The sequence below is a fragment of the Chelmon rostratus genome, chromosome 20, assembly GCF_017976325.1.
Source record: "Chelmon rostratus isolate fCheRos1 chromosome 20, fCheRos1.pri, whole genome shotgun sequence".
NCBI classification, from domain to species: Eukaryota; Metazoa; Chordata; class Actinopteri; order Chaetodontiformes; family Chaetodontidae; genus Chelmon; species Chelmon rostratus.
In genome coordinates, this window is record NC_055677.1 from 7,619,273 (window position 1) to 7,642,999 (window position 23,727).

Sequence of the window (23,727 nt, forward strand, 5' to 3'; positions counted from 1 at the left end):
TCAATGCAGCAGATATTTAGAATCATCTTAAAGTTATTCGTCATGAGGAGTCGCCTTGTGAAAACAGTTGAGTAATGTTTTCTGTGGCTCTGGAGCGTCGTCTTTTATTCTTTACCGAGATACACCAAGAGGTCAAAAGCTGCAGTTCCTTGAGTGGCCACTTGAGGCTGCCTCCAAAACCCAGGCAATCCCTGTAGACCCCCATACCAAAATGTCCAGCTTTACAGCGGAAATAAACATGTTTACAGACTAGTACAAAAAATTATTTTGGTCTATATAGTTAATTTTCTCGCTTGTGACTGAATTTTTATATAACTCACCCCTTTAAATTATATTGATGCTTAACATTATACATTATGGCTGCTCTGAGTAACAGCCAGCTGCTAGGTTTCACCAACCAGGCTTAATTCACCTGCCTCAGCTCCATCTACACTCCACCTCTTTGCCCATTTTTGGATTAGCTGGGAGTTTGGTGGAGTGAGAGCTGCTGTCACTGAGCTTCACATGACTCTTCAGAAACCTGCAGGTGAAGTCATGGAGACCACGTCCACAACCATGAACTGGGGACAGTCGCAATTCATATGAGGATTTTGGTACCACTTTAATTTTATAGCATTTATGATCAGTGTATAAACACATAATAAATGATTTATGACATACTGTACTGTATATCAGCAAATGTGATTAAGTCTTGATTATTGTACAGGATTTATCAATTTCTATCTCCTTAGAAGGTAAATTTAGAACTTTATTTTACTGTATTGTTCATTTTACACTGTCATTATCTGTTTCTACATCAGGCTCCACTCATGGGCGACCACTGGAGGATTTACAGCTGCTGACAAATACAATAATAAACACTTTTATCTGCTTAAAAGTACAGTTCAATGCATTATAAAGCAATTATTACATGCTCATGCTTATAAATGCTATGGGTAAGACAATTGATCATTTGATTGATCATGTATTGATCATTTTCACAGCCTTAGGATTAGTAGAAAAGTGAATCAAGTTAATGTTTGACCTCATTTGTTAAAACCAATAAGTTGTGCTTTTTGCTGTGGATATTAAATTTGGCAATAAAACCTAAATATTACAAAAAAGCAGTTGAGAATTAGGGGTGATTTCATGTCTGGCTGTCAAACTACAACTTATATTCGTGATGCATTATGGGAAGTGTAGGATCTAGTGTTTTTGCAGCCTTGACCCAAAATGACCAAAAGACAGGAGAATCAGGATACTTCAGGCCTTTCATATTCAATCAGTCTCAACTGTGATTCCTAATCACTGGAGTGGCCTTTTAATAGCTGCTAACAGGGATTTTGAATTTTTTAAATATTTTAATCCTTGTGTTGTGTAATTTTAAGACACTAATACAGACATGAACATTTTAAGTTGAATTAATTATTTATTGATATATTATAATTACATTGGAAGACAGCAGCAGTAATTTAAGAACATAAGTTTTCAAAAACAGAATTCACAATAGTCCTCAGATGACACTGAAACACTGAAATAAATAGAGTGGAGTTCGAGTTTTATGACAGTGAGCGGCCCTCTCTGTGGCTGCTCTGCTGATGGTAGCTGCAGGGATCCACTGACTCAGGCCTGTGAGGGGTCGGACCCAGGTACTGTTCGAACTCGCTGCGGTCCAGATCGTACAGCATGTCCAGCTGAACCTGTTCCAGGTAAAACTCCAGGGAGGGAGCAGCAGGATACAGCAGACCCCCATAAACCCTAGACTCCCCCAAATCCACATGGGGACCTGTAGAGCTGGAGAAACCACACTGCATGTGCCCGTGCTGACTGCCAAAATACACCTGAGGCTCTGCAGGGTAGGCAGGCGGGCTTGGGTACAGCTCGGGCTTATGTGGGAAAGCGTCCGCTGCTGTTGTGTCTGGAAAAACTGGAGTGTTTGGGTAGCTGCTGCTCAAAGGGGTGAAGTGAGCTGGGGAGCTCGGGTAAGCGTGGGGGCTTGGGTAGGACGGCTGCTGGTTCTGGAGCAGGTAGGCGAGGTTGTAGGGCGCTGCGAAGCCGGAGCTGCAGAGCGAGGGCAGGGGAGCGGAGGCGTCTGCGCCCGAAGGCTTGGAGCCCTTCTTCAGCTGCTTCCTCCTGCGGGGCCTGTACTTGTAGTTGGGATAGTCGATGGTGTGCTGGACCCTGAGACGCTCAGCTTCCTGCATGTACGGACGCTTCTCAGCCAGAGACATGGCCTTCCAGGTTTTTCCTGCAGGAGCACAGTGGGGTTAATCATCTGCAACTGAGAAGCTAATAAAAACTTAAATGGGGCTATGATTGGAACTTTTTATGCTACTGAGATTTTGACCTAGACCCGTTTGAATTAAAATGATGTGACATTTTAACGGCCAAAGAACTACAAGTAATAAATATTTATAGTTTTTAAGAGGGGCACTTGAAGATATGCAAGGGACACTTTAAACTTCAGCAACAACTGCTCATATTAGGCTGTTAATCAAAGTCTTACCGAGTATTTTGCTCAGATCCGTGTTCTCCAGGTCTGGGTTTAGATGCGCCAGCCGCCTGCGCTCCTCTTTGGTCCAGATGATGAAGGCGTTCAGGGGCCTCCTGACCCTCTGCTGCGCTGAGGCAGACTTGGCCTCGGGGCTGGTGCAGCTGGAGTCCGAGTTCACGGACAGCGGGCTGGAGGGCCCTGAACACGGCGAGCGCACCTCGCTCATCTGCTCCGCGTCTGCGGAACCCGAGTCTTCGCCCTCGAACATGTTCGCGCAGAGCTGGAAAGCGGCGGGGTCGCGGCTGAAACGCATGCTTACGGGCGATGATGATGATGATGATGATGGCGTTGGCTACGCTGCAGGCCGCTGTCATTCTCCTGGTGATGGTGACGGATATATGTGGGCGCTCCACCAATAGGAGGCCAGGAGGAGTGGATTTAAGGTGTGAATTCCAGGTGTGTTCTCGGGTCGGCGATAGGCCCATCTGACGCCCCAATCAACGACCTCACGAAACTTACGATGGGAAGAGTCCTGAGTCTGTAATAATCTACAATTAAGAGGTTATATAATGTAAAAGGCATCGTTTCATGTCCAGATTGAGCTAAATAAGCCACCATACAACCAGAAATATACATTTTTGCCTCTTTGTGGTGGAAATTAAAGCCTAAAACATACAAATACTGTATGTTTATATGACTGTAAACGGGTGAAATTAAAAGCAGGGTTTATTCCGCAAAAGCTGTTTTGTATTCACTCATTTGTTTAAGCTGCAAATTTAGATAATGTTTTATCCTCATTTTCAATCACTTAACTTTACTTAACTTTGACAGTGTTTTATTTGTGCATGAATATCGGCAGTCCCAGACATCCGCGGACATCACTTTAATTGGAGAAAAATCTAGTTTCAGTCCTGATTCTCTTAAATCTCATATTAAGAAAATCAAATTACAGCTCTGGCTGTTGGAGAGAAATGGAATCTAATCAATAGGCCCTGAGAGGCAGGAATGATATTGAGGGAGGACATCAAAGTTTTCAGGAGGCAGGGCTGGTTACTAATTACATTGTGGCTCTCAGCTCTTATCGGCCATCCACTGTCTCTATCAGGGTACATTTTACAGGACTGAAACAAACATGATCAAGGCGCGTTTATTACACGATTACCGCGCGCAAATGTTTGCTCGACACAAAAACTGATAGGTGTGTGCAAAAGGGCGTGATGAGCTCACCTTTAGGACACCAAAACAACTAGTTTAAAGAAAACAAGAAAAAAATAACAAATTATTAAATCTGACTGAATTATGAAAAAATAGACTAAACAAAACGCCAGAGCAAAGAGACAAAAGTGTATTGAACTCAGTGAAAACTGCAGCAGAGATTCAGACTCACAGAAACTAAAGCAGGGTGACTGCAGTCTTTTTCAACATAGAATTAATTTATTTTGTCAGTTTTTGATATAATGTATACTATTTAAAAATAATAGCGCTCAAATCATCATTTTGAAGGTAAAAAAACATTTAAACTATTAATATTACACGAAATAAAAGCAAAATAGGGCATCATTCACACTTGTAGGGGAATAATTTATATTATGGGAAAGTTTTTGTTCTCGGAAATTTACAATTAAACACAATGCAGTGCTTAAATAGGCTGACTGAGCATCAAAAATACTTGTTAAATATCATGTGTTTATTATGGTGACACAAGGCATGAGACATATAAACACATTCAGTCACAGCTGAGTACATATAGGCCAAAAACCCTGCAGACACATTTTAGTGATTACTGAGAATGAGAATATTATTAGACGATTCGCCATGAAGGCAGTAAGAATAGGAATAAAGTGAATTCAAATGTTGTGTATCCACCATTCAGGATCTCTCCAGAAACTCTTCAGGCGTGTGGTCTCACTTTAATATGACTGGGTGCCATTACAGCTGCTCGCTTCCTCTGTGTGGTTTCAATGAATATGTGTTTTGGGCACCGGCGGCGAACATTACACAAACAATAGACGCCATTATGGTGCCAGCGACGACGTTACATGCGCAATACACGGACTGAGCTGCGGTAAAACCTGCACCTGCGCGGCTTTGTCCCGGCAGGAGAGTCCCCTCTGCGGCCTCTTCACACTGTGCATACTGTGGATTACAGTTTAAAGCACAGAGGGGTAATACACAAGGTGAAGCAGGGCTGCTTTGGTCCTTTCTGCTCCATCTTTGACTCCACTTTAAAGGTTTTAAGTCTATAAACTCGTGCGCACTTGGATATTAATATTCTCATTAGGAGCATTTGGTTTTATCCCTGCAAAAAGAAGTAATGGAGCTTGATGTCTTAATCAAAAAACCGGATCAATACCGTGGCTTTGGCAAATTCAATAACAGAATTGATTAAGGCATGTTCTTTAAACTGTGCCTCCCATCTCCCCTTTGGCAAACAGACTTAAACCACGTCGAATCAGCCGAAACTGATAAAGTGGCCGCGCGGCTTTGAGGACAGATAACATTAAACGTCTCGGGAAATCAATGCAAGCCTGAGAAATGTGGATTTTTACGGTTATTTAAGGTTCGTCCAAAAAAAAAAAAAAAAAAAAGAAGAAGAAGAAGCTGCGGCTTGTCAGTGCGCGGTGCTAGGGGGAGGTGGGGGTCCGTTTCTTCACGTGTTGTCAGAATTAGAGGCTGAATCCACATCCGCCGTGTTAAACGGGACGCACGCGCCGATGCGCTGTGAAAAGCACTAATGGATTTAATCAATTAGCTTGAAGGACGCAGCGTGAATACAATAACGTTAGTTTCGGCTGAGCTTCTCTGTGAGTTGAGTCGGCCAAATATTAGACAGTGTCCGGGGGTCAAGGTGGAGGCTAATATCTGGATTTAAAAGTTTAATAGTTTAAGTTTGCATTAATCTGCCATCAGGATACTATTTTAATATACTATATATAAAAAAGAACATTTGTGTTTTTTTTTATTTTTTATTCCAGCCCTATTAATGAATCCTAATCTATAAGGTGACAGTAGGGTATCATTGCATTGTCCCATAGCCAAACAAGCTGAATGGGCACTGTGCTTTCTGAATAGGGATTGTTCTCAGTGGCTTTCTGATCACAATGTGCCATTGTATTGGACAGAACTCATAAATGGGACACTCCTCTCCTTCTTCACTTTGGATCAGTGATGGCCAGGCTGGCACAGGTAGAGCTGTGGGCCAGAGGCCTGCAGGAGCAACATTGCAGGATTTACGAAGGCCCTCGTGGATTCTTGGCTGCTCTGGATGATGTCTGGGTTGGATTTGGAGCACTTAAGCTTGGTCTGATACAATTTGTAAATGAAAAGGATGGTTTTGCTGTGAGCTGGATCACCTGAATTCACATTTTCTAGGTGTGGATCACAGGTTTTTGTCAACGCTGCGGCTGCCGAACACTCTTGCCTTCTCACATTATGGATGTTTGGTGCAGGACTTGCTGACCTGGAGACGTCTACCCGAGGAAGACCTGGAGGAAAAACACAGTGGTGTAAAGCAGGAGGCCTCTGATAATGAAGCACTGTATTCCGGCCTGGCCTCAGTCACTTCAGTGCCATCCCACCGACTTTCCTTACAGTGGATCATTCATAAAGAGCTGCATTGTTTCATAGCTGGAAGGTGTGAAGGGGATATAATACTGTTGTGTCAGGTGACCATGATCTTCACAGCGAGGGACTACATCGCATTGTGTTGTATTGTATGGTCACAGCAGGCCAGCATCAAGATTTGCTCTGTCAGGACTCAGACACCATTCTATGCAGTGGTCTGTGCCCCCTGCTCCCCCCTCCACCTCCGCCCCCACCTCACCTCCGCTTCTTAATCACATGTTTGAGCAGATTCAACACTGTAGCATGAGGCCCCGGGGTCCTGAGCGCTAGCCTCCACACTCCCCGTGTAAACAGCGCCCTGCCCGGCCCTACGTCAGGCCAGCTGAGAGGATTACGTGCCCCCTGGTGTAGACAGGCTTAATGTAGCCTCATTAGCAGAACACAATGATGCCCCCACCTCTGAGCAGAGATAAGAGGCCAGGCTCAGCCAGACTTCAAACACAGCTCAGACCTACAGGCCCAGGTGGCGCAACGTGCAGGACAAACCTGAGAACTGAGGATTTGAACTTTTGCACTGGTTTGATCCATCTCACGTCCCTCCCGGACTGAAATGTTAAACTGATCGACCGAAAATTGTCAGCAGTTTTGACAGCTGATTAAACATTTATCACATTTATCAAGCAAAAATGACAAATATTCAGTCATTTCCTCGTCTCACAGTGTGAAGATTTGCTGCTTTTCTCTGTTTGATATCAGTGCAGATTCATCATGTTTGTGTTTTGGACTGTTAGTCTGACAAAACGAGCGATTTGAAGACGTCTTTCACTGCTTGAACTCAAGCAGGCATCTTAGAACATGACATCTGTACAATACAGCCTAGAACACGAGTGCAACAAAAAGATCAAATCAAATTAAATCGAGTCAAAGTAGTTTTAATGACTTTTTACAATTGATATGTCCCAAGGATTGCAGAAACGGCCAATTCATGGCTTTTTTAACTCCTGGAGGCCATTTGTTTTTTTACTATATTCTGTCAGTTTTTATGCTAAACACATAATTAATTCATCTTAAAAGTAATCAGCAGACAAATTGTTAATGAAGATAATCATTAGCTGCATAGCCCAACAGCTTAAAACCCAATTTGAATAATTATTTAGTCAATAAATGACTAATAGTGTGCGCTCACTTGTGATCACAGGTCAGAATTTTGATTCATTCAAGAAAACACGCATTAAATGTTCCGTCTGGCTTCTTTTTCCCCCTTTAAGTCGTAGTCACGCTGCTTTCTAATTGTATTGAATTTGTGTTTCACGCAGACCTGCTCAGAGTGAGACTGGCTAATGAGGCAAAGCTCCACTCATGCTGAAAAACAACACTATTCTTTGTAAATTAGGAATTGTATTCCACTACTGATAAGAGTCTTATCTGCTGAATTGAATAAGTCTTCCAAGACTTTTATTGTCCAGACAGCTTCGGATGTTAGTGGCTTTTTGCCACAGCAGCTCATTTATTACATCCACATTTTCAGACACAAATTGTTCCCTTAATGCAAAAAGCTGAGCTCGATCCAAGACCAGATCCACACGTCTGTCCTGAGCAGACAGAGGAGAAAGAGGCCTGCATTTAGCTGTAATTAACCCTAATTATTAACTGGAACTAGACTGAGACCTGTGAGACACCATGATATCTGTGTCTGTCTTCAACGGCTCATTCAAGGCAGCAGATAACCAAAACAATCTGGCCTGCTCAGCTCCAGCAGCAGTGCTTGACTGTTTAATTAAATAGTGTGAACTGGTTAGACTCAGACATTAGATTATTTGGAGCAGAAAGCAAAGATAAAATGCTTCCCTAAAACAGACTAGCAAATCTTTTTAACCAGAGTGAATGACTGCTTTCTTAATTGTAATTGATGCCGAAAACACTTGATTTGATTCCTTTATTCTTTCGTGCAAAGTTTCTGCAGCCACACGCTCACAGAGTCGATGTTTGTGCCTGTTAGCTCACTCTTTTTGCTCGTCTGAGACCTGATACAAATTCAAAAGGATCTGCTGCTTTGAAGATAAGCGCTGTAGTTCTGCCATAAACAATGATTGTGCTGTTTCTTTCCTGTGGCGTGATTTATTTAAAGTATTATGCTGTAAGGATTTGGGCTGGGGTTCCTGGCAGGGCCGGCTGTGTACGTATCCACTACTTGTGTAGTTTATTGGATACTTGAGATGCAGGAAAACACTCAGGGAACCACAAGCAAAGTCATCAAAGTGTGACCTTTGTCTTTCAGGGTAACAAATTATGAAATATACAAATACTGCAAGAGATTCACCTAAAAAATGCATTTTTTTAAATTAAACACAAAAACTGTCTAAATAAAATCAGCAATATTTAACTCACAGTTTGGTGCATCGGTTTTTTCTGTCACTTTTCTTTTTATTCCTTCTTAACTGAGACCTGCCAACAAGAGTCCAACATGGCAGAGGGGACTTTGTATAGTAACACAATGCTTGTAGTCTTGCACGCACACACACACACACACACACACACACACACACACACACACACACACAAACATATGCTTCCTTTGATAAAGTGTTTTTATACCAGCAGAAATTCTATGGCAGCCTCCCTTAAGACAATATCTGCGTAAAATACCAAGTTATTTATAGTGATTGTGCCATTTTGACTTCAAAAAATAAACATGAGCGTAATGTAGAGTTCAAATACAAGAGGACCATTATCCAGCCAAAGCCTACGAGCTTGTTTTCTGGTTCAGGCAGGGGGTAAACTGTCTTAAAGTGTTAATTGTAATATCTGAAAATCCTTATGAGATTCTACATTATAACAAAGATTGGAATTACGTAAACTCTAAAGTGAAAGTGTGAAGTTTGTGACGGCAGGAGCAACATCCTTAAGTGATAAACACATCAAGATTAAATCACAGTAATTTCCTTAGATATCAAAGCGTAAACATTTCTTCATGGCATCATTATGTCTCTGCAGCATAACCGGCCGAAGTTGTATGTTTGCCTGTGATTGTATTCCAAAGGTGGGGGAGGAGGGGGGGATCTTTTGAACGTCCACACCAGGATACAGCTGCCTATGACTAATTTCAAACTCCCCTTCTAGAGGCTAGGCAACCCATTTCACAAGTAACACACATCACTAGGCATCTGTTTCCTGTTTTCATTCTTTGAGTTATCTTATTTTCCTTATTTCCCCCTCACCTGTTACAGTTCACGTTCCTTCCATCATGCCGCACGGGCCAGTTGGGCTTTGCCACGAGGCCGTCAGGCGTCAGCCACTCAAAAGAAAGACACGAATGTGGTGTAAATCATGTCATAAATACACTGTGTAAAACTTACAACTCCAGAGATGAGTTCCCTCTAATGACATGACTCCACCAGTGCATTTGAAAATGTTTCCAAGATGAACTTTAATGACAGAACTTGATTCTTAAACACAGAATGCTGTTTTTCCACATTTTTAATATAAAATGGAAATATGTCCAAGACTTTTTTTTAAACACATTTTCGGAAACTGTTGCCATGACATACTGTACATAAACGTTTATTTTACTTCTCCTCACACTTATGAACTGTAATATTTCAGAAGTTTCTCATCAGTCGGTTTCAGAATCTTCTTCTCTGGCATGTTAACGACCCAGCCTGGAGCGAGGCCAAAGAAGATCTGTCGAACATCCTTCCTCATGGAGAGCATGTGATACAGTTCATCCTTTGAAATGTCTGGCAAAATATATCCATACTTCTGGGCCAGAGCTAGCCGGGCCTGCTGGATTTTCTCCGGGTCTGCCAAGTAACCCCGGTTTTCAGCATCTGTGTAGTACGGGACCATGTCCTCTCCTGGTAGCATTCGCTTTGGGATGGGCTGCCCACGCAAGAAGAATGGGACGGGCTTGATAAGAATCCCTGCAAGAAAGAGGAAACATTTTTAGTCTTATTCTCTAAAATACACAAGACAAATGCTGTATTATGGGTGGGTGTATAAGATTGATCATTCACTAGTTACCAAGACTTATAGGGTCAAAGAAACTGGTACTGATGACCCCTCCGTTTCTCTCAATAGCAGCTATAGCTCCTTCAGAAGCTCTCTGAACCTCAATGTTGATTTTTGCAGCAAAAATCTCCGCACCCTGGAACAGAAAAAGTACATTAAAAGTGAACTTGTGGCAGAGCAGGGTGAAAAAAACAGGAGGCAAAAACAGTATGTTGATCTGTGACAGTGACAATACTGTTATGTGGTGCCACCTACTGGCACAAGATGGTCCAAGAGCGACAAACAACAACAACCCACATCTTTTCTCTAATCTTATTTCTCCTACTGACACTGAATGCATTTCTACATCTTAAAGAGACAAGGCAGCAACGGGAGTGTTAACTGTTTTTTAATCTTTGGAGATGAGAGAACAACTATCTGACTCTCTTATGATCGATGCTAGGTGAGAAAATGACCTCATCAACAAGCTGGACTCCAAAGTCCCTCTTCAAAGGCTGGATTGTCACCCCTCTGGCATTGACTAGCTGGGTCAGGTCTATGGGCTGGGTCGGATCAACTCGTCCCAGATCAATCAGGTACTGCAGTCGTCTCAGCGACAGAGGCTGGTACTGAGGACGGCGACTGAGGAAGAGCACACAAACACAGTTGTTAATTGGTTAAAATTTTGGTAAATACAATAAAAAATAAAATACATGAACAATTGTAAATACATGAAAATGTCATATAAAAGGCATCTGTCATCTATGCAACAGCTACAGCATAAATGCAGTATATAGCAACTACAACTCCAACACAGATACTACATTGACTACTGGCTGCTATGATTGATTTTGCTGCTTCATTCATTTATGAGAAGTTTACTGAAAAAAGTCACAAAATAAGCAAATATCCTGGTATGAAAAAAGATAGATAGATACTTTATTCATCCCAGAAGAGAAATTTGCAATGTAGCTTTAGTTCTTCTTTTTCACTCCATTTGTAATGGAGAACAATTACGGGTCGACACACAACTGCCCAAACATCCAAATATAAGACTCAAACTCACTGAAGTGGTTGGCCAAAATCATCTATATTAAGATTCATCTAGTTGTTAATGTGTTTTCTGCGTGCATTTTGATGGAAATTTGTAATCTATGATCTATTTGTTTGTGTAACTTGTAACAACAACGAGTACATTTTACAAAAAAAGTCAATGCTCAAAGTTGCAGAACAGAGTGACAAGCATTCACCTGTGTCCTTCATTGTAGCCATATTTTGGAATGGCCAGGTAAAAGGGGGTCTGACCCCCCTCAAATCCCAGCCGAGGCCGGGTGCCTCTTTGTCGCTCTCCTTTATGACCTCGACCGCTTCTGTTGCCACCATGTTGCCCTCTGCCCCGCCGTTTCTCCTATAATCAAAGAAAACTGAGCAAGGGTTTTGATAGCTTGCTAATGTATTATCTTTATCAAAACAGCTGGGGTTACTGTTAGCATCTATCCACTGGCTAACATAGCAGGCTAACTAGCTATGTTAGCTACAATGCGCTGCTAAAGATAATTATAAAAGCAAAATTAAAACATACCGTCTTTCTGGCTCCTGGTTCAGGCCGCAAGTTTGCTAAAGTTATCCGCGGCAGATTGTGCAAAACATCTAAGGCTTTACCACCAGGTTTTTTGGGGAAAGACATATTTCTATTGCTCACATGTCAAAGACTGCCAAACCAAGGACATGGAGGTCACGTGACCGACGTGAGCGGAAGTATTTCTTGTTAGCATTGCTACATTTCAAAATAAAAGCACCACAACCTAAAAAAACCAAACAGTTGAGTTGTGAAGCATTTTAGCGCGCTTTCATGGATTTTTTTTGCTGAATGACATTAAATGTTGGTTTCATTAAGGTAGACAAGCAAATGCAATTACTTATTTTAAGTTTAATTGGTAAACATAACTACTGGCGCTAAAATCTGTGCCAAAGGTCATGGCACAGGACGCTGCATATTTAATGCATGTATACAATATTTATTTTGTAATGTAATACTCATATTCTTAGATAATCTTATTGTCCATATTCCTGAGATGCCGAAGTGTGATTTAGTGTCATTGTTGAGGATTTAACTGGTGTTGAAGCAGCGCTCGTTGACATTTCAACTAACCAATCTCTGATTTGGATTTGTCATCGACCTCGAATGACAGCCAATCACATAGCGGAGAAGGCGGGACAACGTAGCGTGTCAGGGCTGCTGGCGAGTAACGTGCTATCCGTTAGTGTGATCCGGCGGTGTGTTATTTTCCGCAAAATTCAACTTCCAAAAAGAATTTCACAGCTGCTAGCGGTAACACGAGGCGGGGGTACCTTGACCTCCATATTCTGCCGACATTTGTCCTTCAGCTGTCGGGAATTTGACAGCCAGAATTGTTCCAACATCGACACGGCTTGGCAGTTGCGGATATCGTTATAAGCTAACTAACATTAGCTAACTTGTCCCTACATATCAGCTGCCTTAGCGCTGTATGTGCGGCAATAACATGTCAGCGCCCTTACCTGCCATTGTGCCTGCTGCCCGGAAAGCCACTGCGGCGGTGAGTTAACCTGGCGACACTGACGATTAGCTGCGTAAACTTAGACCAAAAGCAGCTGTAGGTGCCAATAACTACCCATCTTACTAACGTTGCATACAAAACTGCGCCCAAATTCTGACATGAATTAGCCTGTACTTACCTCTGCGATTATTTATGTGTGTGTTTTTTTACAGGTGATATTTCTGCATGGCCTTGGTGATACGGGGTAAGTGAAGATGGTTGTTTCTCTCCTTTGGTGCAGCGGTATTATTGTCTGTTTCATGTAGAAAAATGCACTTATTTTTCAAATCGGTTTAATTTTGTCCAACATGACAGGCATGGCTGGGCAGAAGCGTTCGCAGGCATCAGGATACCACATGTGAAATACATCTGTCCACACGCGTAAGTATTTCCAGCAGCTATATTATTATGCAAGGTGTCTGCAAGTGCTGGAAAAGTCTAAAGGAATCTAATTTCAAGGCTTTTTACAGTCTTGAATGTCTCATCTTTCACTATAATTGACAGTGAAGGCTGCAAAAGTTTCTAAACTTGTTGACACTTTGTTTAAAATCGTAGCAACACTCATGTTTTGTGCAACTAAGCCAAATTGTGATCGTACTTCTCCATTGATTACAGTCCCACCATGCCTGTTACTTTGAACATGAGAATGTCCATGCCTTCTTGGTGAGTGTCACAGTATTTGAACATATTTGGATAGTCTGTCACATGTACAATGAGCCTGACATGTTCTTTTTTCTCATGTATAGGTTTGACATCTATGGGTTGAGCCCAGATGCAGATGAAGATGAGACTGGTATTAAAAGAGCGTCAGAGAACAGTACGTCTACATATGTCATTATCGCTTTGTACAATGTGGCAAAAACAGCACAGTTAGGAATGTGCTTCTTTTTTGTTTGTTGCATAAAGAGCTTGTTTACTTGTGAGTCAGATTTCATTGGAAAAAAATTCTGTAATTTCTTAACAGTTAAAGCCTTGATTGACCAAGAAGTAAAGAATGGAATACCTTCCCACAGAATTATCCTTGGTGGATTTTCACAGGTAAGTGTGGCATGCACGCAGATGATGCATTACATAACACTCTTTTTTTTTTTTTTTTTTTTTTTTACTGTCATTCACTGCACGTTGACAGAAGATATTTGAATAACCAAATCCAAAGATACACACACACATACAGTAAGTTCACTTCTCAAGGGGCAGTCGTAAAATATACGGAAAACAGGAAACGCACAGGTAATTAAAAGGTGTAAAACTGGAAGAAGAAAAACTAGAAGAAAACTGGGGCAAGTAAATGGTCATTGTAAGAGCCAATTGATGGGGAATTTGTAGAGTATGATAATTTGGTTGAAAATGTATAAATATGCTTGGTTTGGTTTTGGGAAATTAATGATGTGTATATATGTTTCTTAGGAATACATAACTTAGTTGATTTGTAGAGAAACTTTTACTGTGAAATGTAATTTTGGCTTTCATTACGTAATGCGTCATAAGTCTTTTAAATTTTGCTTGCATGGGTGTCAAGGCAGATTGCAGCTGGACGCGAAGGAAGCAACACAGTTTTTTGCCCGTACTGAAACGATTTGTAACCCTTTCATTTTCTGTAAAATGTGTATTTAAGTTCGTTAAGTAAAAAGCATAAAAGGAAGACTTGGTTTCAGTCGAGTGATTCAAATACTGGTTGTGGACAAGCTGCAAAGGTGACACGCGAACTTTGAAGACACAGAGTGCCACTACAGTCATTTTGCAGTTGATGCAAGCTGCTCGTTTGGAGTGAAGAAACTCTAAATTTGAAGTTAATACTGATGATAATCAGAACCAATAAGGAACAGTACTATTCAGGAGAATAATATTATAGTAACTTCTATTATGAAAGTGTTTAGGCCACAGCTTCAGTTAACAGTAAGCACAAAAGTTATTAGAAGAGGGACATTTCTCACTTAGGAGCCGAAACTCATTTCAGTCTCCATTGAGCTCCACAACTGTAAAGAAAAAGTGAAGAGCATGAATCAGATCTTTAATGAGTGGAATTCTAAGATTTGTCATAAATGATGAGTAAGATTCAAGCAAAAGTTCAGTGTTGAAAGTTTGATGAGAGATTGATGCCACTCTTATGTCAGTCCATTAAATATGAAGTTACAGCCGGCAGCTGGATAGCTTAACCAGGAACCAGGAGGAATTAGCTGGCCTGGCTCTGTCCAAAGGTAACAACATCCACATACTGGCACCTAAAGCTTTCCAGTTTATAATTTTATATCTCGTTTGTTAAAACACCAATTCTCCATTTTACAGTGTGTTATGTGCAGAACTATTTCTTGGCTCTGAGCAGTTGCCAGGCAACCAGCAGAGACTCCAGGACATTACTGTGCCTGGCCAAGAAATAGTCCGGCACACAACCCCCTGAACGTTTAGCATAGATCACAAGGTCAATACCAATTTGAGAAGCTGAGAGATTTGTGATTCAACAGATCTGCTGTCACTATCATTTTGTGCAGTTCCAGCTCTGCAGCAATAGACACAGTACACACTGCACTAGAAGATGTCCCAAATCTCAAGTAGCTTTTCAGATATTTAAATCACAGAGAATAACAGTAGGGTTTATCTGTTTTTATCATGCAATAGGAACCTGACATGACCTCTGTTCTGAGCTGTTTTGATGCTGATTATTTTATGCTTCTTGAATGTGTTAATAATAGACACAAGAGATATGTGACAATATTTTTTTTTTTTCTTCAAAAGTGTTGCTTTGTTTTTTCCAGGGTGGAGCTCTGTCTCTCTACACGGCTTTGACAACTCAGCAGAAGCTAGCTGGAGTGGTTGCTCTGAGCTGCTGGCTCCCTCTCCGTAACTCCTTCCCTCAGGTAGGAAAAACATGACGCACATCGGTCTGCACCTGCGCTTTTTACATTTTCAGTGTCCTCAGTGCAAATTCTGAAGTAGCTCAGTAGATACTAAAACATATGTTTAATGGAATTGTTCATCTAAAAGTTCAAATCATCAACATCATCTTGCTTGTTAGTTGAAATGTAATTTAGTTCCACACATCTTTTAATTGCTTTTTAAAAAATACATGTAAAAGTGTTCATTTTATTGTGGACTATTCCTTTTAGTTGAATTACAGTTTAGGGATATCCAATTACCAAGTCATAATCTGTCATAATAAGATAATAAATATAATCCTAATCTCTTCTATTCTCAGGCTTCCGCCAACAGTGCTAACAAGGACATGCATGTCCTACAATGCCACGGGGACGCGGACCCCCTGGTCCCCTTCATATTTGGCAGCCAGACGGCAGAGAAGATGAAAAGCCTCATCAGTCCATCCAACATCACCTTCAAGTCGTATCGGGGTCTACCTCACAGCGCCTGTCCAGAGGTCAGTGTGGAGGGGGGCTTGCATCCGACTTAAGCATTCTTCAGGTGTTCTGTACTATATATTTAGTCTCATTTTGTATCTGTGCAGGAAATGGTGGATATCAAACGATTCATAGAGAAGCAGCTTCCTCCCATCAGTGATGAGTGAACTCGGGAGTAGCCACACAACCGCACAGCACCATCCGAATCCTTTGAGCTTGACTGCAGTGGGCCCCCGTGGACTTGAGGAACCACTGACTTACTTGACAATAAAACCGCGCTGCTACTTGTAGAGCCAGAGAGGACTGGGGCTACTCGTTAGCCCGGGAGAGGCATGACTGTAACGATGCTGCATTCTGACCTGGAGCCACACACACAGTTCTCAGTGTTACAGTAGAGTAACATTAGTTGCTTGATTGTTCAGCTCTTTGCCATTTAAACAAGCCATTTCCTGTAGGAAACGTATGTATTTGAAAAACTAGGGCTATACTTTAAGGTAATACCTACTTTCTCACAATAAATGGCCTGTTGTTAAATGTTCTTTTTTATTAATGTAGCCTTTTTGTAGTAGTGCTGAAACAATTTTAGTAGTCAGAAATTTAATTAAGGCATTTTATTAAGCAAAATGGCAAACATTTGTTTTGTACTCAAATTTGAGTATTTGCTGATTTTCTGTCTGTTTTAAATGATTGTAAATCAAATGTTTTGGGGGGGTTTTTTGTTGTTGGACAAAACAGCCAACTTGGAGACATCAGCCTGGGCATTCGTAACATATGATGGACATTTTCAGTCTTTTTGACATCTTGTAGGCTAAACAATGAAAAATAATTAACTGCTAATTCTAAGGGAAATAATTATTTTTTCTCTTCTAGAACGTTTCCTTAGTTGCACAAATCTGAAGGTAGAGCATTTTCAAACAAAGCACATACACAAAAGTATGAAAAGTACAATATTAAAGCAGCTTAATATGCAGTCCACATTGAAGCATTTCTAATAACGTATAGTACCATATGTTGACGACACACAACAGCAAAAACAACATACGATTGTGCTTTATTTAATTTGTGAGAATCCAAATAGCTATTTCACACAAATTCCTTTTTAAATACACAAATATATCAGTGGTCATGGTCATGTATTCAGTTTCTTTTTCCCTGTTCCGTTTAAAGTAAATATAATATGAGTAATATCACAGTATTGAAACACAGACGATCTAGTTCCTGGTATCAGCTCACGTAGTTGTAAAAACTTTTATCTTTGAGAAGAGCTGAAAGCACCAACATATGAAGTCATTGTTGCACCATTCATGTTAGACCAAAGGTGCTAGTGTAGAAGATCTTATTCCAAGGCACTTTCCTTCTTCTTACAACCCCGATTCTAAAGAAGTCTGGACACTGCGTAAAATGTAAGTAAAAACAAAACGCAATGAATTTCAAATCCTTTTCAACCTACATTCAGTTATAGGAGACAAAGATGTTTAATGTTCAAATTTATCAACTTTTTGTAAATATACACATATGATGCCTGCAACATGTTCCAAAATTGTTGCAACGGGCATTTTTATCACTGTGTTACATCACCTTTTAACAACACTCAAGATTTTGAGAACTGAGGACACTAATTATTGAAGTTTTGAAAGTGAAACTCTCTTCCTTTCCTCAACAGTTCGAGGTCTCCATTGTCCCTGAAAAACATCTGGATGGCAGCATGTGCCTCCAAAACCTGCCTGTACCTTTCAGCATTAAAGGTGCCTGAAATCCTTAAATTAATTGCAATTATGCAACGAGATACGTTCTTAAACTTTTTAACTATTTGCCCACGGAATTTTTCACTAAGTGGTGAACCTCCTTCATCCTCGCTTGTGAATGACTGAGCCTTTCCAGGATGCTCCTTTCATACCCAATCATGATGCTATCACCTGTTACCAATCAACCTGTTTACCTGTGGAATGTTCCAACAGGTGTTTTTGGAGCGTTCCACAACTTTCCCAGTCTTTAGTTGCTCCTGTGCCAACTTGTTTGAAGCATGTTGCTGCATCAAATTAACAAGAAACATATATTTACAAAAATCAATATAGTTAAAGGACTAAAATATTAAATATATTGTCTTTGAGCTGTATTTAGTTGAATATAGGTCAAAAATGATCAGCAAATCATTGCATTCTGTTATTTATGCTTAACATAGTGTCCCAACTTTTTTAGAATTGGGGTTGTAAGTTACTGTTAAATAAAACCTACTAGTTTCTACAAGAACTGGATATGCATTAAGGCTCACAATATACCGAAATACAAATGCAGTGCTCACAGATACATGCTTTCCCTCATTAAACAAGGTAGAAAAGTGCAATGTCAAGCGCTAGGGAATATATAAAAATATAGATATGTTTTCGAACTAGCATTTGTTCTTGTTTGCTCCAAGTATTTTGGTAAGCTAATCATGGGTAAATAAACAGCAGTAACGGCTGGACAAACACCGGTTTTAAGTAGTGTTCATTTTCCTGTCTGTCTTTCTCTAAATAGCAGGACTCCAACAGGAATACGAAACTGCTTCGGGTGGGACGCATGCGCCATTTAGAATAGCTAAGTGTGTGGCAGTGAGTCTATGGCTCCGGGGGAGGCTCCTCCAGGCTCTTCAGCAGGTCTGTGTATGCAGCTGAGTTTATGTAGCGGGGGTACGAGTCTCTCTGCATCAGCGTGTAGATCTGCTGCTGAGCCTCCTCGAACGTGTGCGAGGTCGGCTCCAGCATGTTGCGGTTTATCACGTCCCGAACGTGTGAATCCAAACTGACCTGAAGGACCAGACAAAAGAAGTGATGATGTATGTAGAAGTACATGAAGTAAACACACTCAATTTCTGCCTTCCTGCCTATTTCATCAGTTACTTTTAGCTAACATGGTTAGCAACGACTGTTTAGCCAGTGAAGGATCGTACCTAGCAGAGGACCAGATCTCTAAAGGAAATACACCTGAAACTTGGTTATTTTGTCACCTTGAGGAGAGGACAAACAATTTTGGCATAAGTGGCCCTTAAACTGTGAGAAGCTACCTGCTGTACAAGCTAGCTTTTAGCAGCAAAAGCAGTTTTTCAACAAAATGTGTGTTTTTTGGGGGAAAAATTAGCTGTATTAATGTAATGCAGCATAAGAAATATATGCAATTATTAAGCGTACAGTGCAACTTAATGTGTGCTTTCTCTTTCACTGGCAGCTTTTTAATTAACGAAAGTAATTTTACAAGCAAAAATGGTTCCTGCAAAACCATGTTTGTGAAGCTACAGCCAGAAGCAAACCGTTAGCTTAGCATAAACGCTGGAAACGGTGAAACGGCTAGCTCGGTTCTCTCCAAAGTTCAGGAATATTCCTACATACTCGTACCTCTCAAGCTCACTAATTACCACTTTTTATCTTGTTTGATTAATTTGTACAAAACAAAAGTCTAAAAACATGAAGTTGTGTTGGGAGTTGGGAGCCTGAGAGTTGCTGGTTAGCTGTTTCCCCCAGCTTCTGGTCTTTATGCTAGGCTAAGCTAGTCGACTCCTGGCTGTAGCGTCACAGTTGGTACACAGACGTGAGAGTTGCATCAATCTTCTTATCTCGCTCTCAGTGACACAGCTAATGAGCATTATTTCCCAAAGTATCCAACACTTCACCTAGATTAATATTTTGACATTTAACAAACAATATGAAGATGTTTGAGAATTATAAATTGGATTTTTTTTACTTTTTTCTGCCATTGAATAGACAAAACAAAAACATAAAGTGATTAATCAAGAAAATCATCGACAGATTATTTGCAGCTCTAAATGATTAGCTTTCATTATCAGAAAGTCTTGTTTAGTCTCTAAGATGTCAGACAATACCTGCAAATGTCCACAACAATTTCCAACAAATTTCCTCAGATGATTTTTGCTTATTTTGTCTGACCAACAGTTTAATCTGCCAAAATGCCATTAATTGATTATAACTTAGATTGTTTAATTAGTTGATGATTAATTCCCTGTCAGTCGAATAAGCGATTATTTTTCTCAGCATTGTAGCCATAACATCATACACTCCTACTGAGCAAACATCGTGTGGCTAACCTCTTTAGGGGAGAGGATTGAGATGAAGTCCTCATAAATTTGACGGACTTTCTCCTCCACCACAGTCTTGTTGGTCTCCTTTTTCAGCTCCTCGCAAGCGAGCCAGAACATCATGTTCTCCTCGCTGAACTCTGTCCGCAGGAACTGCCTGAAGCAGCTGCGACCGGCTGCACTCTTCATCACCTTTTCAAATGACGTCGGCCATGAGCGCGCGTCTTCCAGGGTAGGCTTCAGACTTAAAGATAAACGAACAGTGGATGTATTGATTGTTATTCAGTTTTCTCAGTAAAGGCACAGCATATGAAAGATGGTGCTGAAATGTTTCATGAAAGGGTCACAGTGTTTAGCCATTACCTTTCTTCACAGTTAGTGGTCCCCTCTGTCCTGCGCTCAAAAGTGGACCTCTGTATTGTCTCATCCTCACTCCTAACAGTCAAACTGGAGGAAAAAACACAAAGTGAGACTGGCTGTCCTTTGATCAGCAGGCCAGAAATAGCTTATCATCCAGTTTAGATTTGCCACCAGGATCCTGAAAGCAGCCATTTAAAATAACTCTGGAGTCCTTTAATGTCAGCCTGCCTTACTAAAAATAATGTTGTGGGTTAGAATGTGAAATCAAACCTGCCAGTTAAACGTCTCATCTCATTGAAAAAAACATGTTCATATCCAACTGTAACAGCCTCCACTCTTTGCCTTCCACAAGGTTTTGGGACTTGGCAGCAGGGAGTGCTCGCATTCAGCCACGATAGCATGAACACGATCAGGTGCTGATGTTGGGCGATCAGACCTGACTCACAGTCTGCGTGTCAGTTTATCCAGAAGATGCTGGATGGGGTTCAGGTCCGAGAGGCCAGGCTGAAACAGGACGGGGCCTTCACCAAAATGCTGCTGCAATGGTTGAAGAATACCTTTGTATAATAAAGTCCAGTTAAGAAATAATTTGACATCTTGGGAAATTTGGGAATACTCTGCTTCCTTGCCAAGAGTGAGATGAGAAGGTTGATGCCACTCTTATAGAGAGCCAACAGATTGTTAGCTTAGCCTCGCAGAAAGACCGGAGCAGCTAGCCTGGCTCTTAGCAAAGGTGACAAAAGACGCATACCGGCACCTTGGAAGCTAAGCAATTAACACGAAATAGCTCATTTATTCATAGATTTGAAAAAAGAAAACAGTAAAAAGATCAATTTATTGTTTTGGGGTAATGTGCCTCATTATTTCTTGGCTGGGTTCATCCTGGAGTCACCAGGGATCCTGCAAAGACTCAGGAACTTGGCATTTTCCAAAATGTCAAACTATTCCTTTAACTGGATGAAATGAATGAAGCCCAAACCATGAAAAACACCCCACAGAAACGATATTTTGTTCCATGACATTGCATATGAACCACAGTATAACAGTCATGCACAGATTTTCTAGGCCAATTATCCGTATTGGATGCACTGACTGTTGTTTGTTCCACGTTTGAAATCACATAACGCCTTCAGGAGATTCAGGATGATCTACTGGGAACGTTGGGAACATTCTGTAAATGGTTAAGTGTGTCAACTGTCCACATCATCCTGTGGGGATCTCCAGTGTGTAATTAAAATGTCCACAACACCTGATGTGGCAGCTGGCTGTAGACTAATTGGCTCAGGTGAGAGTCCACTGTGAGCCATCCCATCTGGGAATGTGGCTGTTGTATCTGTGCAACAATTAGATGGAATTGATATAGATGTAGAGACAAAACATATTACTCATCCCCAGTGGAGTGAATTAACATGGCCGTGTTCTGCACATAACAGGTTGGCTGTTCTCAGAGGAAGCACAAGTAAATGGTTGATGAGTCCAGAACAGATTAAAACCCCCGAGGCCTCCATCCAATGAGATCCAGTGTGGGTCACAGGACCTCTGTGTTTGTGTTTTTCCGGGATGATGGCGTGGGCTGTGGTGTTGTTGAACGGGTGGGAGGATGGAGGCATAAAGGAAGTAGTATCCACCACAAATAAGGTCAAGAGGGACTACAGTTTGCGCACTGCGAGTACGTACTGTGTGCTATTCCACTAGCCCTTAAAAAGAAATAATCTGCATGCCAGAAAACCAAAGTTCTGCACAGAATTCCTCTGATTTTTTAAATACATGCCGTGTTGTTCAGCACCCTTTAACTCACACATGATTTGAATCATCCACATCATCCACCAGTGCCAGCCTGAAGTGCATACATCATTTGCGGCAAAAATACAGTGAAGGCCAAAAACATGCAATGAGAAATCTAAAGCAGAGAGAAGAATGATCAACAGCAACAGTGTAGTATGCATGAATATTTTACATGCAGAATAAATGGATTAATACAGGGAAAAACAACAGTGTGATACCTTTTAATAAATATTTGTGCAATGCTTTACGTTTTTGTAATGATGCATTGAGATTAATGCATTTTCATATTATATAATGAGGGAAGGAGTGGAACAAAATAGATTGCATTATGAACAATGTGTTATATAGACGTCCATCAGCCATCAGGGACAGGAAGTGATAGGATTGTTAAGTGGATGAAAAATGACCTGACATCTTCAAAGCTTACGGCATTAAAACTTGCATATTTGTCGCTAAATTTCTATTGCAGTCATGTGCTAAGCAGCCAGAAAAGCACGTTGTATTTTACTTTATAATCTATGCTGCATTAAATAGAAAAGACTGTAATGTTACTTACAGGTGCTGACTGTTGGGCTGTAGTTATTATTTTTATTATCAATTCATCTGTAACATTTTCTTGATTAGCTGATCCATCTTCAAATGTTTTGTCCAAAACCCAGATATTTTGTTTACAATTAGAAAGCCTGAAACAGGAAGTGGCAAATATTCCCATTGGATGAACGATGAATCAGTTATCTAATTGCTGGCGATTCATTTCCTGTATATTAAACAGCTAATCAGCTCATTGTTTCAGCTCATCACTTAAACGCCTTTTGTTGTTGGTTTTTTTTTTACGCCACCAACACAGATCCGCTTCCTCAGAAACATGATCCAGCAACTGTGCCATCAGAAATAAACCAGAAGAGGTTCTTTCTAGGGATGCAGCCAAGTTCAGTGGTGACAGTGAATGAAGAAGAAGCTGGTGTGCGTGATGGATGGATGGCAGCACATTATCAGCCTTAAAAAAAACACCATTTCAACCTAGAATGTGTCTTTGCAGAGTACAGACCACATATCTGCTGTATCCGGCCCTGCTGTGTGGGAAGCGTTATTACCAGGAGCAGCTGCAGCAGCAGCACCAGCAGAAGCAGCAGGCGTTTGAGGCGTTGGTGGGGGTGTTTCCCATTCTGTGGCGCGCTTGGAGGACACTGGCAGCTGCTTCCTGATGAACCTGCATCTGTCTCTTACGCATCTCCACCCGCTCCGAGCCCATGGACTGCGAGGAGAAGACGAGGAGACCACAGTTAGGCTCGGGTGGTGGTGGGGGGGTGTTCACTGGAAGATTATTACCGCATGAAGCTGGAGCACCGTCACACGCGCAAACATCACCAGATCCAAGAGAGAAATTAAAGATCTAACAGGAGGCGTGCAGATTCAAGAGGGCCTGCAGGAGGAGAGTGTATTAAACCGGATCGATAAAGCAATGAATGCCAATCCTACAATCCTGTGGCTACATTTAAGCAACAGTGTCCGAGCTCCTGCGGAATGCGTGCCCGCTTCACGATCATGACGCGCGGGGTC

General features: G+C 41.2%; 4 protein-coding genes across 4 annotated transcripts; 1 reads left to right on the top strand and 3 right to left on the bottom strand.

Annotated features, from left to right (window-relative positions):
- Nucleotides 1-1,538: 1,538 nt before the first annotated feature.
- sox32 (SRY-box transcription factor 32) lies at nt 1,539-2,786 on the bottom strand. The gene is made up of 2 exons (XM_041961794.1): nt 2,486-2,786; nt 1,539-2,227 (listed from the first exon to the last, which is right to left on the bottom strand). Exons 1-2 carry the CDS (start codon nt 2,784-2,786, stop codon nt 1,539-1,541), a joined length of 990 nt encoding a protein of 329 aa, XP_041817728.1.
- Nucleotides 2,787-9,447: 6,661 nt separating this feature from the next.
- Nucleotides 9,448-11,758, bottom strand: mrpl15 (mitochondrial ribosomal protein L15). Its single transcript, XM_041961769.1, has 5 exons — nt 11,607-11,758; nt 11,275-11,432; nt 10,501-10,666; nt 10,058-10,181; nt 9,448-9,957 (listed from the first exon to the last, which is right to left on the bottom strand). Exons 1-5 carry the CDS (start codon nt 11,709-11,711, stop codon nt 9,620-9,622), a joined length of 891 nt encoding a protein of 296 aa, XP_041817703.1. The 5' UTR covers nt 11,712-11,758; the 3' UTR covers nt 9,448-9,619.
- Nucleotides 11,759-12,263: 505 nt separating this feature from the next.
- lypla1 (lysophospholipase 1) lies at nt 12,264-17,077 on the top strand. The gene is made up of 9 exons (XM_041961399.1): nt 12,264-12,603; nt 12,777-12,808; nt 12,919-12,984; nt 13,219-13,266; nt 13,350-13,420; nt 13,568-13,641; nt 15,357-15,458; nt 15,797-15,973; nt 16,061-17,077. Exons 1-9 carry the CDS (start codon nt 12,535-12,537, stop codon nt 16,118-16,120), a joined length of 699 nt encoding a protein of 232 aa, XP_041817333.1. The 5' UTR covers nt 12,264-12,534; the 3' UTR covers nt 16,121-17,077.
- A 1,473-nt stretch (nt 17,078-18,550) lies between these two features.
- LOC121624152 (regulator of G-protein signaling 20) lies at nt 18,551-23,419 on the bottom strand. Its single transcript, XM_041961780.1, has 4 exons — nt 23,262-23,419; nt 20,386-20,469; nt 20,032-20,266; nt 18,551-18,739 (listed from the first exon to the last, which is right to left on the bottom strand). Exons 1-4 carry the CDS (start codon nt 23,417-23,419, stop codon nt 18,551-18,553), a joined length of 666 nt encoding a protein of 221 aa, XP_041817714.1.
- Nucleotides 23,420-23,727: the final 308 nt, after the last annotated feature.

Bases quoted from the DNA above. Each gene is read 5' to 3' on its own strand.
- mrpl15 (XM_041961769.1), bottom strand. From the start codon at position 11,711: ATGTCTTTCCCCAAAAAACCTGGTGGTAAAGCCTTAGATGTTTTGCAC. The intron at 11,433-11,606 runs GTATGTTTTAAT...CTTTGATTATAG, and splicing joins AACCAGGAGCCAGAAAGACG to GAGAAACGGCGGGGCAGAGG. The intron at 10,182-10,500 runs GTCATTTTCTCA...TTTCTGTTCCAG, and splicing joins GAGTCCAGCTTGTTGATGAG to GGTGCGGAGATTTTTGCTGC.
- lypla1 (XM_041961399.1), top strand. From the start codon at position 12,535: ATGTGCGGCAATAACATGTCAGCGCCCTTACCTGCCATTGTGCCTGCT. The intron at 12,809-12,918 runs GTAAGTGAAGAT...CCAACATGACAG, and splicing joins CATGGCCTTGGTGATACGGG to GCATGGCTGGGCAGAAGCGT. The intron at 13,642-15,356 runs GTAAGTGTGGCA...TGTTTTTTCCAG, and splicing joins TCCTTGGTGGATTTTCACAG to GGTGGAGCTCTGTCTCTCTA.
- sox32 (XM_041961794.1), bottom strand. From the start codon at position 2,786: ATGCGTTTCAGCCGCGACCCCGCCGCTTTCCAGCTCTGCGCGAACATG. The intron at 2,228-2,485 runs GTAAGACTTTGA...GTGCTCCTGCAG, and splicing joins GGATCTGAGCAAAATACTCG to GAAAAACCTGGAAGGCCATG.
- LOC121624152 (XM_041961780.1), bottom strand. From the start codon at position 23,419: ATGGGCTCGGAGCGGGTGGAGATGCGTAAGAGACAGATGCAGGTTCAT. The intron at 20,470-23,261 runs GTAATAACGCTT...TTTTTCCTCCAG, and splicing joins TGCTGCTGCAGCTGCTCCTG to TTTGACTGTTAGGAGTGAGG. The intron at 18,740-20,031 runs GTTAGCCACACG...CTGGTCCTTCAG, and splicing joins CAATCCTCTCCCCTAAAGAG to GTCAGTTTGGATTCACACGT.